This window comes from Monodon monoceros, unplaced genomic scaffold (genome assembly GCF_005190385.1).
Source record: "Monodon monoceros isolate NGI ecotype Baffin Bay Population unplaced genomic scaffold, NGI_Narwhal_1 Super_Scaffold_3, whole genome shotgun sequence".
Taxonomy (NCBI): domain Eukaryota; kingdom Metazoa; phylum Chordata; class Mammalia; order Artiodactyla; family Monodontidae; genus Monodon; species Monodon monoceros.
In genome coordinates, this window is record NW_021703780.1 from 6370759 (window position 1) to 6383117 (window position 12359).

General features: G+C 50.1%; 2 protein-coding genes across 2 annotated transcripts in view; one reads left to right on the forward strand and one right to left on the reverse strand.

Annotated features, from left to right (window-relative positions):
• Nucleotides 1–2835: 2835 nt before the first annotated feature.
• On the reverse strand, nt 2836–6012 carry LOC114907639. Its single transcript, XM_029243370.1, has 3 exons — nt 5152–6012; nt 4644–4738; nt 2836–3487 (listed from the first exon to the last, which is right to left on the reverse strand). The coding sequence occupies exons 1-3, from the start codon at nt 5867–5869 to the stop codon at nt 3461–3463; spliced, it is 840 nt and encodes a 279-aa protein (XP_029099203.1). The 5' UTR covers nt 5870–6012; the 3' UTR covers nt 2836–3460.
• The window catches only part of BMP6 (bone morphogenetic protein 6), a 144441-nt gene continuing 137984 nt past the window's right edge, over nt 5903–12359 (forward strand). The window contains exon 1 of the mRNA XM_029243369.1: nt 5903–6628. Within this exon, the coding sequence (XP_029099202.1) occupies nt 6022–6628 (607 nt within the window). The 5' untranslated portion in view covers nt 5903–6021. The remainder of the gene's footprint in view (nt 6629–12359) is intronic.

Here is a 12359-nt window from a genome sequence, read left to right on the forward strand (position 1 = left end):
CTCTTGTGCTTTTTAAAAGGTGAATTCTTTACAAGGACACCCAGAATCCCATGCCACCTTGGCCCCCAGGGCCCACCCTCTGTGGGGTGCTGATGTAATTTTCTACTATTATTCCCCTCTCTTCTCTGCTCTAACCTCACTCGCCTCCTTGCTCTTCCTCAGGCTCATCAGGCATGCACCTGCCTCAGGGCCTTTGCACTTACTGTTTTTCCACTGCCTAGAAAGCTCTCCCCCCAGATATTCTCAGGGCTGGTTCTCTTTCCCCTGTCGGGTGTGGACTCAAGTGTTGCCTTCTCAGTGAAGCCTTTCCTGACTATCCACACTCTCTACAGCCTCTTCCTTGTTTAATTTTTCTCCACAGCACTTGTTAGCGTACTATATACGCATTAGTTTCCTGTTGTTTGTGAAAGAAATCCCACACCTTTAGTGGCTTAAAACAACACATACTTATTATCTCAGAGTTCTGTTGGTCGGAAGTTGGTAGGTTTTGTTTCTCTGCTCTGGGTCCCACCAGGCTGAAATCAGGGAATCAGCTGCCTGGGGCTCCTACCTGGAGTCTCTGGGTGAGAATCTCCATCCAGGCTCATTCAGGTTGTTGACAGAATCCAGAATTAAGACTGGTTTCTTTCTGGCTGTCGGCTGAGGTTTGCTCTCATTTCTAGAGGCGCCTGTATCCCCTGGCTTGTGGCCCCTTCACCTTTGAGGCCAGCAAAGTTGGCTCCAGTCCCTTGCAGACTGCTCTGTCTCATCTGTCTCCCTCCTCTGCTTTTTAGGACCCCTGTGATTACACTGGGCTCACTTAATAACTCCAGGATAATCTTCCTATTTTAAGGTCACCTGCTTAGCAAACTTAACTCCATCTGCAAAGCCCCCTCTGCAATGTAGAGTAACATATTCACAGGTGGAACACCGGAGGCAAAAATCATGGGGACAACATCCTGCTTACCCAAATATATTTTCTTAGTTATTTTGTTTATTGTCAATCTTCCCCTCTAAAATCTGACTCTTTGGTATCCCCAAACCTAGAACAGTGCCTGGCACACGTCAGGCGCTCAAATATTTGTCGAGTGAATGAGTGAATACAGACTGGGTGATTAGTATCAACGTCTGCCTTCCCGTTGGTATACATCTTCTCAGACTTTCTCTTCCTCTTTAAAAGATGGCCTTGATTTTCATTTTAACCTGATTTTATCCAGTCACTGTGGTTTTTCCTGCCCGCTACACCCCTGGTTACAGCTCTGCTAGTTAAGGGGACTGGCAGAACAATAATATCATATTTTCACGAGACCTCCTAGTTGACACACAAGAGACACATTGAGGACAGGACACATCCAGAGGGAACCACAGGCGGGGTGGAGCTCAGAGGCCTCAGGCACTGCCCAGTGGAGCTAAATGTCCAATGATTTCTTGGAAAAAAACTTCAGGGACTGTAGAGCTAGTCATAGAAATATGTTAAGCATTGTTTTACTCAGTACAAAAAAAAAAAAAAGGTTTACTCTGCCCACGTCAGTTATCCAATGAAAATTTCAAAAATGAGTATTCTAGATGTTTCTAAAGATTCTGTGGCTGGTGAGAATAGTCTGAGGCACATATCAGTAACAGATTTGCCGTTTGGGTTACAGTGTGGAAAAAAATCTCTGGAAACAGATTTATGTATTAGTTTTTCACTTTGCCACCAGATGTCCTTCATGAGTAGGAAAATATGATGGCTCGAATGATATTTTGAAGTGTGAATGCCCAGCATTTTTGAATAGTTGACAGTGAAAGGAAAGTGTGAGTGAATGTAAGTGTTGCCACAGACTTTTGGATGAGACACGTATTTTGAAGGCTGCCTTACAGGTGTAGCTTTTAGAAGCAAAATGTTTATTTAACTCTCACATTTTCGTTTCTCAGTGCTCTGCAAACATTTACTTACCATATTTCCTTTTCACGCAACTCCAGATTGATATTTTGAAAGTTGGAGCAAATTATTATATTGAGAAATTCATATTAGGAAATACTCAAATCCTCATGTGAACGTTAAAGATAAAAATGTGGTGTTTTAAATGGAGTTGCCCAAGGATTCCAGGTGACCAGACCTCAGGCTTTTAAGCACACGAGCAGCATAGCTTATAATACTGCCACGTTAAATTAATTCTAAAAGCGGCTACTTGCATCTTTAGGAAAGTCAGTTGAAAGGGGCCCAGGTATGATTTAGCATAAAAATTGCAGTTTATTGCTAATAAGATAATTCAAAGGAAAGCATAGCGTATAGGGTATTTAATGTATCAAATTAATAAGCGGCATCCTTTAAAATAGAAATTATTTGGTCAAGGGTGTCACAAATGTAAACTAGAAACCCTCAAAATACGAAAGGAACATGGGTAACTCCTCTTTTAAAGGCTCTGTCGTGTGAATTACCCTGTGCGTTGATGGACACCTGGGTACAGTATTTTCGCCCTGTCCCCATACCACCAAAGGCACAGGGTAGTCCTTCACTTTACGGTGAGGGTTCCTCACTCCCTCATTTCGCGCGTGGGAGTGGGACAGGCAACCTTGTCCAGAAAACTGAAGGCCATCTGCATGAAATGTCAGCCAAGCCACCAGATGTTTGATATAGATTGGTTTCTACATCCGGCTTCTTGACCGAATTCCTCCTCTTTCCACCCAGATGTTTTGGAGGCCCATGCAGGGAACTGAAGGAAGCTTGTCCAGGCACACAGAGCAAGGGGCAGTGATATTTTCGTGTCCTGCAGGGGGCGAAGTTCCCTCTGATTTCCCTCCGGTCACACATCCCAGCAGACTCCAGAGCCAGACCTGTTCCTCTCCCTCCCTCCCTCCCTCCTGAATCGCATCTGGACTTTGCCCAACTCCTTGTCCCGGGACTTCTGGGGATTGTTGGGGTGGGTGATGGGGAGTGGTCAGAAAAGCAGGGGGTGGGCGAGGTCGTGGTTAGGGGTCCCTTATCTACTCAGCGTTCCGATAGGCTTGAAGAAACAGTGGTCCCAATTTTGAAGTTATTAAAATTTCAGAACCATATCTCTTTATGTCCTTTGCCCCTAATGGATCCAAGGTCATGTCTGAGTGTTTTCTGACAAATATGTGCACATGTTGGGGGCGGTGGGGACGTGAGGAGAGCACGCCCTCTTCTGTGGTCCTCGGTTGAATGTCACCATCTTTATGATCGTTGTCATAACTCATGTCACATATTTCCCCTCTGGCTCTTAAGCGAGTCGTGTGCTCTTGTGTTTGTCATCGGGAGGCACCCCCTTTTTCTTCTGTCATGCAACAGGGCCTGAGAGTCCATCTTGGTTGAGATGGGAAGTCCATGGCAGACCTGAATCAGGGTTGCTGCTCAGATGTTAATTGATAACAAACCACTAAGGGCCATTTTAGACCCATGTCGTAGAGGTCCATCTACCTCTTACCAAGTATCCAAGAATAGAGGAAGACGGTGTGTCTGTGCGTGTTCTCCACCGGGTCAGTTATGCGTATATAATAGGTGCACCTGGAATAGATGGGTCACAGTCAGCTTTTGTGTTTTAAATGGCATAGCCCTTCCTAGGTGCCCTACGCTCAGGGTTTTTACGGCTTTCCAGTACTTTACCCACAGCCCTGATGGGCTGGAGCTGCTTTTACTCTGCTTGCGTCTCACTAGAAGTCTTAAGAAGGTGTGACTAGGTTTGAGAAAGGAGGAGGCCCTTGGGAGGAAGCCCACACACACCTGCCGACATTTCACATCTTCTGATCAGAGCTCTTGGCTGCTGGCATTTTACGCACTGCAATGATTTTATGGTGGTAACAAGTCCCGGACAGAAGAAAGAAGTGATGGAGGCTAATTCTAAGGGGCCTGACATCCCAGACCACGTAGTGACGTACTCCTCTTTTCAGGGGAAAAGAATCCCTGCAGGTGGTTACAGATTGGCCTTCAGTGTGGCTGATGTTGTCTTGCCTGAGATCAGTGGCTACGGGACGTTTGTAAAATTAAAGTCTGTCCTAAAGACCACTGTGTCTGGGCCAAGACAGAACAGCAGCTAAGAGTGAACCAGTGGATGGTGGGATGGTGGGAGGTAAAGACCCTTACCCATTCAACACATACTTTCACCAGGTAAAAGATCATAACGTTTTAAGAGAACTTCTTTCTAGGAACCACCAATAACTGGGCCTTCTTGGATAGGGTGAGGGCAAATGAATGTGCATGTGGAATGGCAGATGGTGGTGGTGGTGTTTGGGGGAGGGGGCAGTGTCTGTAACTGAGAAGTGAGCCTGCCATGAAATTATAACGGGTTTTACATGCTTGACCTTGTCTAATGCTCCCAGCAACCCGAGTTTCAGGGCCCTGCCTGTGATCCTGAATGGGACATGCCAAGACCCTACGCTTACTGAAATCACCTTTACCACCTCTCCTCAAATTTTACTGATCTTGCATCATGTAAATTCGATTGTCTTTCAGTACATTAAAATGCAACGTTAACAGACGAACTGGAGAAGCTCTGAAACATTTCCAAGAAGCTGGGGGCGGGGGGTGCTTTTTTTTTTTACTACCTCTCTGATTACACCCTCTTTCTTTGGGGTGCTAGCTTAAGAAGCGAAGCCGAAGCCCAAATGAAGAAATAAATCAAAATACTCAGAGCCCAAGCCCTCAGGACGACGGGTATCCTTACATTTGGCCCTCTCTCTGGCGTTTGGGAACGGCTTCTCCGAGGGTGTGTCCCACCTTCCATCAGCTGCCTTTGGAAGCCGCGTGCACGCTCAACGCCTGTATTACATCAATTAGAGAAACTAAGGAAGGAATGGGAAAAAGTGATGGTTTTCTGTTCTTCCATTGATTCAGGTGGCATTGATTTAACAGCTGATTTTACTTTAGTTAAGGCATCAATTTAGGCCTTTTATGGGATCGTGAAAGGGAAAGGTTCCCATCGGGGTGTTGATCAGATCAAAGATCTTCCTAGCAGTGACCTCTTTGCCTTTGCCACCTCGCCACTCCTCGGGTGCCTCCGAGAATTCTCTGTACTTGAAACCTACGCGCGGCGGAGGCGATGCCTCCCGGGAGAGGGAGGGTGAAAGAAGGGGGCGGGCCTATTTAAATACAGGCGAGACGTGCCTCTTCATTGGCCGCCAGCCTGTCCGTTACCAGGAGGGCGGGGAGACCCGGGGGCTGGAGTGCGGTACCTGAGCGAGACGCGCACCAGAAAGCCCACGTTGGCCGCTGCGGAGAGCGCGGCTCCGAGAGGCGGGAGCCTGCGAATTCCGGCGCCGACGCCGCCGCTCCGCGCACGGGTCCGCTTCGCTCCCATCCCTTCTGCGAGCGGGGTTTGCAGGGCAGCCGAACGAGCACGGAACGGAAAGCAAGAGCCTCACCGCCTCCGCTTGGGGAGTGGAACGGCGCGCCGAGATCTTGAGGGGGAGCGACAGTGCCGTGCCCGAGGGCGGAGGGGGCGCGGAGTTTGTGAGAGGGAAAAGGAAGTGTAAGCCTCGCGGAGAAGGTGGGCATCTTGGGACGCCTAGTCCGCCACGGCCGGGGCCCTGCGGCGGGGTAAACTTCACGGCGGCCGTGCAAGCCGGGGAGAGGCGTGCGCGGGGATGATGCCGGGCATCCTCCCCAGCTGGTGAGCTGCCCCGCCGTCCGTCCAGCCGCCCCGGAGGGCGCAAGGCAGCGCACGTGCGCGGGCAGCCAGACCCCGGAGAGACTGCGCCGTGACCCGCCCAGGAGCCAGGGCGCCGGCTGCCGCGCGGCCCCGACTCGGACGCACCTGGCCCGGAGCTTGCGCCTCCGGGGACCTGCGCGGGAGCGTGGGGCTCCCCCCTTGCCCCTCCAGCGGCCCTCCCGGGGATCGCCCCCTCCTCCTCCCCTCCAGCCTGGGCAACTGCGGGCACCCCAGACGAACATGAGAGATACGGACTGAGGGCCAGGAAGGGGAAGCGAGCCCGCCGAGAGGTGGCGGGGCTCTTCACGCCCAAGGGCCACCGCGGCCGCGCTCCGGCCTCGCTCCGCCGCTCCACGCCTCGCGGGGCCCGCGGGGCCAGCCAGGCTCGGCGGGGATGCTGGGGCGGAGGGCGCCGTGGCTGTGCTGGTGGTGGGGACTGCTCTGCGGCTGCTGCGGGCCCCCGCCCCTGCCCGCCGCCGGGGGCGCGCTGCTGGGGGACGGCGGGCGCCCCGGCCCCGCGGAGCAGCCGCCGCCGCCGCCGCAGACCTCCTCCTCGGGCTTCCTCTACCGGAGGCTCAAGACGCACGAGAAGCGGGAGATGCAGAAGGAGATCCTCGCCGTGCTGGGCCTCCCGCACCGGCCCCGGCCCCTGCACGGCCTCCAGCAGCCGCAGCCCCCTGCGCTCCCGCCGCCCCCGCCGCCGCCGCAGCAGCCTCGCGGGGAGCCCCCGCCCGGGCGGCTGAAGTCCGCGCCCCTCTTCATGCTGGACCTGTACAACGCCCTGTCCGCCGCCGACGACGAGGACGGGGCTTCCGACGAGGAGAGGCGGCAGCCCGGGCCGCGAGGAGGGGCCGGCTCGTCCCAGCCCCGGCAGGCGGCCCTCGGCAGCAGGAGCGTCCTGGCCCCCGGGCCCGGCGGCGGCGGCGCGTCTCCACTGACCAGCGCGCAGGACAGCGCCTTCCTCAACGACGCCGACATGGTCATGAGCTTCGTGAACCTGGGTGAGGATCTGGGGGAGAGTAGCGACCGGCATCATTTCCCCCCCGCCCCCCCTTTCCAGTCTCCCGGGCCCGGGGACGGGGAGTGAGAGGGTGGAGGAGCCCCTGGCGCTGGGGAGCCGGGCTGGCGCGGCGGGGGCGCGGGGACGGGCCGGTTGCCCTCCCGCCACCTGCGCGGCCGGGGGCGGCACGTGCGCTCCCCTCGCCGGGGTTGAGCGCTGCGGCGGCGGCGGGCGGGCTGGGACGCTGGGTCCCGAGAGCGGCGCTGGCTGGCGCGTCTCCGTGAGCGGCCGGAGCACAGTCCGCGCTTTTCCCGTTGGGGCTCGGCTCGGGCCACGCCAGCCCGACTGTGGCAGCGAAGTCCGGCCCGAGTGGAGCCAGCTGGGAAGGAGAAAGCTCTTCAGCACTTTCTCCTCCTGTTTTGGTTCTGCATCCTTAACGCTCTGAGTGCCAGTTTTCCCATCGGGACTCTGGGGACTCCGAGAGCAGCTGAGAACTCTGGAAACTTGACATGATTGCGTTTAGTGGTATTCACGGAATTGGGGGAGGAGGGATGCAGGAGGAGGTCCCGAAAGGACCGCGGAAGGCGCGCCAGTCCCGGCCAGGCGGGGCTTGCGCGGGTTTGGGGCCCGACCCCGAGCCCAGTTGGGGTCACCCGCCCAGTGCCTTCGCTCACATGCCTTTGGCCAGTGCCCCAGAAGGCCGAACTTTTGATCAGTGAGGCTCCAACTGCACGGGCAGGGAAAGGGTGCGGGTTGGGGGCCGGGGTTGGGCCCTGAGCTGGTCTGAACCGGTTGCCAGGCAACAGAATGGAAATTCAAGGGCGGCTAAATCGGGCTCAGCCACAAATGTTCTGTGGCAAACCCGGACGGAGTCACAGAGCCTTTACCCCCTTGAGTTTTCTCATCTGTTAATGAGAACGGTGTAAGGAAGACTTTTTCCAGAATCAGTGCCTCCGGTCTGTGCTACTCTTCATTCATAAACTGACTCAGCTTAGCGTAGACAAAGCGATGTAGGGGACGCGTTCTCTGCGGGGAGAAACGGGGCGCAGTAGCCACGCCCCAAGTGGGCGCAGCCGCGCGGTGGGGTGGGTCTCCGCGGACTTCCTTTCTGCTGCGAGACGCGTGGCTCTGGCCGGGCCCCAAAGTGGGTTAGCAGATACTTAACCAAAGTAGCACCCACGTCTCCAAGCCACGTCGAAGACGTCCGTCTTTTAAGGACATTATTTACTTGAATGATTCCCATGTAAAAACTTGAAACGAATCTTTTACAAGTATGTCTAGGAGATGATTCTCAACTCCGCTGAGCGTTGGGGGAAGGAAGGAGAAGTGGGGCTGAGGGGCGAGGTCCGGGAGGATATAGAGCAGGACGATTGACATCCAGGTGGTGCAGAAATCCTCCTGGGAGACTCATGGCACAGGGAGTGGAGTCTCCAGGCCGGCCAGTCTTGCTTCTTGCAGTGCCAGGGTTTCTGATTGGACAGGAAATGTCACAGTGTGTTGGGACAAAATCCAGGGTTGAGCCACCTCCAAGAAGTATTCTAAGGAAATTCTCATGCCAGTCAGTAAAGTTGGGGGGTGGGGAGCGTGGGCGGGAGGAGAGGGACCAGTGCTTTTCCTTATTCTAACATTTCTGCTGCTTCTGGCTTAGTAAATTCCACCCATTGCTGCCCTCCCCCAAGTTTCCCCACAGCCTTTTTGGGGAAGCGTGTTATTGCCTTTCGGGGTTAGTCCCAACCTGAACAAAGTGGGAAGAATGGCACTTCTGGGTCCTCCAGGGACAATCATATTATAGTCTCCAGAAAACAGTCCCTAGGCTTTACAACATGGTTCTCGACCTTGACTGACCATTAGCATCACCTGGGGCATGGAAAGAAGTAAGAGATGCTGGGCTTCTCCTTAGAGCGGTTAAGTCAGAATCTTAAGCTGGTGAGTTTCTGGCTTCTTTTTTTTTTTTTTTTTTTGCCTTAGGTTTTTCTAATGTGCTACCATGGTCAAGAAACACTGGTGTGGGAGAACCTGATGTCTGAAGGAAATCAGAGCATCCCAGAAAGCAATTAAGAGCAGTGCTTCCTATGTCAGTGGCTCCCAAACATTGCTAGACATGAGAATTACCTGGGGGCTTTTGAAGTCTAGATGCCCAGGTGGTACCCCATATCAGTAGTTAACGTGTGAGGTGGAAGCCAGGTATCAGCGTTTTTACAGATTCCCCAGGTGATTCCAGTGGTGTTTGGGAACCGCTGGTGTTTGAAATTGTGAGAATTAGCTTGAGTAAAGTATGGTGACATTTACTGTGTTTAGTGACCTCCAAATTCTCCCCACTCCTTGCTTTTCTGACCTTTCCGGGTCTACAGGTAGGCACTGCTTCTGAGTCGCACTGCTTGAGGCTAGTTGTCAACTAATCCTGCTAAAGCGATGGTTTAACATAGTATCTCCTTAGGGATATTTTCATTTTTCAGAAAGATTTGTAAAGATTCAAAAAAACAGCGCTGAAAAATTCCAAGAGAACTCAACAGTAGGGTCATTTCAGGCCCGGGACAGGCTGATATGGAAGGAGAAAGATTGCTGGGTAGGGGATTCTGTCCCATGCCCCTCCTATCATACCACTGGGCTTTCTGACTGCAAGTTATAAGTATCTGTAGGTCCAATCCTGGACTCCACATGGGCGATTAGAGGAGACAGTCACTTCCAGGTAAGTAGAATCCAAGTCACAAGCTATGCCACCTGTCAGCCAAGCAGTTCCATTTAATCTTAATCCATTTAGCAGTAGGAAAGGGGGATTTCATAATGAGAGGCTAAAAATGTGATAAAATCTGATTATCATAGCTCTGAGCATAAGGACAGTTCATTTGAAGGAAGTAATTGCTTAGCAATGTGGATTCTCTAAATACGGACGCTGGGAGAATTCCACAGATTTCTTACTCTGTGTCAATGGCGTGTTAGCTACGGCTTTACATGACTCTAAAGAACCTACAGAAAGAAACAGGTTACAGCATGGGTTTTAAAGTATTCTTGTATCTACTGAGTTAGGTAAGTTACAAACTGAAGTAAGGGAATATGTTACATAGTTGTAAACATCCCTTCTTCCCTGGGACAGGGGAGTAACTTACTCATGAAATACATTGAAAATGCTTTGAGCCTTGTCAGTCAGAGTGGTTATGAGGAAGTATGAATCAACAGGATACATTCCTCTTGCATATCCCAAAGGCTGGTCATTTGACTGGCCCACTATTGTTTATGTTGACGGTTTTACACCCTCTGTGGGTGAGTGGTCTGGGGATGTGTAACCTCCTTTGTCCTAACCGGCTGGTGTGCAGAGTGCCCGCTGGGCAAGCTTGGTGCACTCGTGAACCTGCATTCAATGTGGGCAACACATGCCATTTTCTACTTGTTTTCTAGTGCTAAAAAGTGTCTTGGCAGCCTAATAAGTAAGCCTGCCTATTTGGTGACCTTGGAGAAATATCCTGAAATCGCTCAGGTCTTAGCTTAAAATTCACCTTTGTAGAAGAAGCCTTCTCTAACCGCTCCATAGAAACTGGCACTGCTCTCACCCTCACGCACTTATGTACCATCACTGCACCCTGTTTATTTCCTTGGTTGCACTTATCACAAGGAGTATTTTTTTTTTTCTTTTAAAATTTGCTTACTCATTTGTTTGTCACCCCTCTAGGATGTCAGCCTCGAAAAGCAACCAGGCTTATCCACTGTTGTAACTTAAGTTCCTAACATAATGTCGAGTGTACAGAAGGTGCTTAATCAAGATTGAATGAATGAAAGTAGACACATTCATTTACAATTCATATTTCCCTAATCTGGAAGGGTATATCTGATGTTTTATTTAGATCATTTACAAATGGTATACCTGATTTTTATTAAGTAAAACATTTGAGGTAAGTGAAGACATTTAGGGCATTGAGATTCATGATATCTGATGTATATCATCATGCTTTATGAATATACCTCTTTATTAGTTACCCATATGTATATTAATTTGTAATACGCATTCCATTTGAGAGTAGTGCAAAGGTTTCATTAAACCTCTGCATTTCAGACTTCATTTATTTATTTTAAATTAATGAGGTGTTGATCTACAGATGCTAGGATACAATGAAATAAAACACTCAAGCTATGGTCAGAAAAAGGAATCAGCATGTGTTAGTACAAGTAACAAGAAACTTACTGTACTGAAAATACTGGCAATCTTCTGAACAAAATTACTCTGGGGAAACACAAATTAGAAGAAAAATGGAATACTCCCTACTTGGATTTGTAACTAGATACACTGTATTGTCTTTTTCTCACAGGATCAGTGGTCCTATTTTTCATTTAAGCTGCCTGCACTTAGGAAGATTTTTGTTAGCAGAAAAGAAATCTGTGCCTGCAAGCTATTCACAGCAAAAATAGTTTGGAGAATTTGGTTGCAATTGTGTGGCTCAGAGAAGGAGTAGATAGTCTCCTAAAGAGATTTCAAATAGTAAATGTGAGATTCAGTGGTATTTCAACAAAAAAAGTTGTACAAAGTGTTCTTCAACTCGGATCAAAGGGCAAGCAGATATCATTGTTCAGACCTTGGATGGTGTTTCCTCTGCTTGTCCTTCTAAGAATGGGTAGAAATCCTTTTGAAATGTGCTGAATCATTCTTGGTTCCTTTACTTGAGAGCTTACCTCTGATTAGCATGGAGGAAGGATTCCTAGTGATATAAACATCTGTGTAAGTGAAAAAAACCCCAAAGTTCAGCACTTTCTTCAGCATGTAATTGTTTCATCACTGTGTCTTCAGAGTTTAGCTACTTTAAATGTTGGGTTTCACATCAGTATTTTCCTTGGATACGGCAGTGGGAGGGTGAATACTGGATATCGAAGGTAGGACAGCAAACTCTCAGATAACCAACTGCTCTCTCATCTTTGCCTCTCCCTCATCTGTTTATGAAGCTGAGTTAGGAAAGGAAAGCAAAGCAAAGTGAATACAATTTCTTGGGTAATTAACCAGCTTTGTGTAATTTTTTTCTCAAGTCAGTCCTCTAATGTTTCCCATTCTGTGTTTAAAAATGAATTATTCCATGGAATGCTCTTTTTTCCTTAATATAAAGCCTTTGCAGTTTTCTTTTTTTTTTTTTTTTTTAACCCTCTCCCTTTTGGGTTTCCCTCCCATGTAATCACCACAGTGCGGTAAGTAGAGTTCCCAGTGCTGCACAGTACGTTCCCCTCAGTTGTCCATTTTATACATAGTATCAATAGTGTGTATATGTAATCCCAATCTCCCAGTTCCTCCCACGCCACCCCTTGCAGTTTTCTCTTAACTTTTCCATTTGGAGCCTTATAATGAATAAGGACAAGCCTCTCCTCTTGTCTGAATTTGTCACATCACCACCTTCGGCCCCTCCAGCAGTAGGAAGGAAAGTAGGCAGTATTTTAATCGGATCATTGCATTCCTGACTAGACTAAGCTTCCGTAAGTATCTGAGTGAAAGGGGTAGAAACCAACATAGACACTTCCTAAGATGTGAGTCCTTTGCAGAATCCCATGAGTGTGAACAGCTGTGTTCCATTAACCTTTCTCCCCGACCCTCCCCAGGCCATTACCCTACCCCGCCACATCCTAGGAAGGTAACATAGTGTCCTGGCTGAGCGGCCGTCACCCAGGGGCTGATAGGGTGGGCAGGTGGCATCTTCTCCTCCCCTTTTGTGTTCCCCATGAAGAGCTGGCGTGTTCTGTTCCCTTCATTTCTGTTTTCA

Bases quoted from the DNA above. Each gene is read 5' to 3' on its own strand.
- LOC114907639 (XM_029243370.1), bottom strand. From the start codon at position 5,869: ATGTTCGTCTGGGGTGCCCGCAGTTGCCCAGGCTGGAGGGGAGGAGGA. The intron at 4,739-5,151 runs GTACCGCACTCC...GATGTAATACAG, and splicing joins CTGGTGCGCGTCTCGCTCAG to GCGTTGAGCGTGCACGCGGC. The intron at 3,488-4,643 runs GTAAGGATACCC...CATCTATTCCAG, and splicing joins CGCCAGAGAGAGGGCCAAAT to GTGCACCTATTATATACGCA.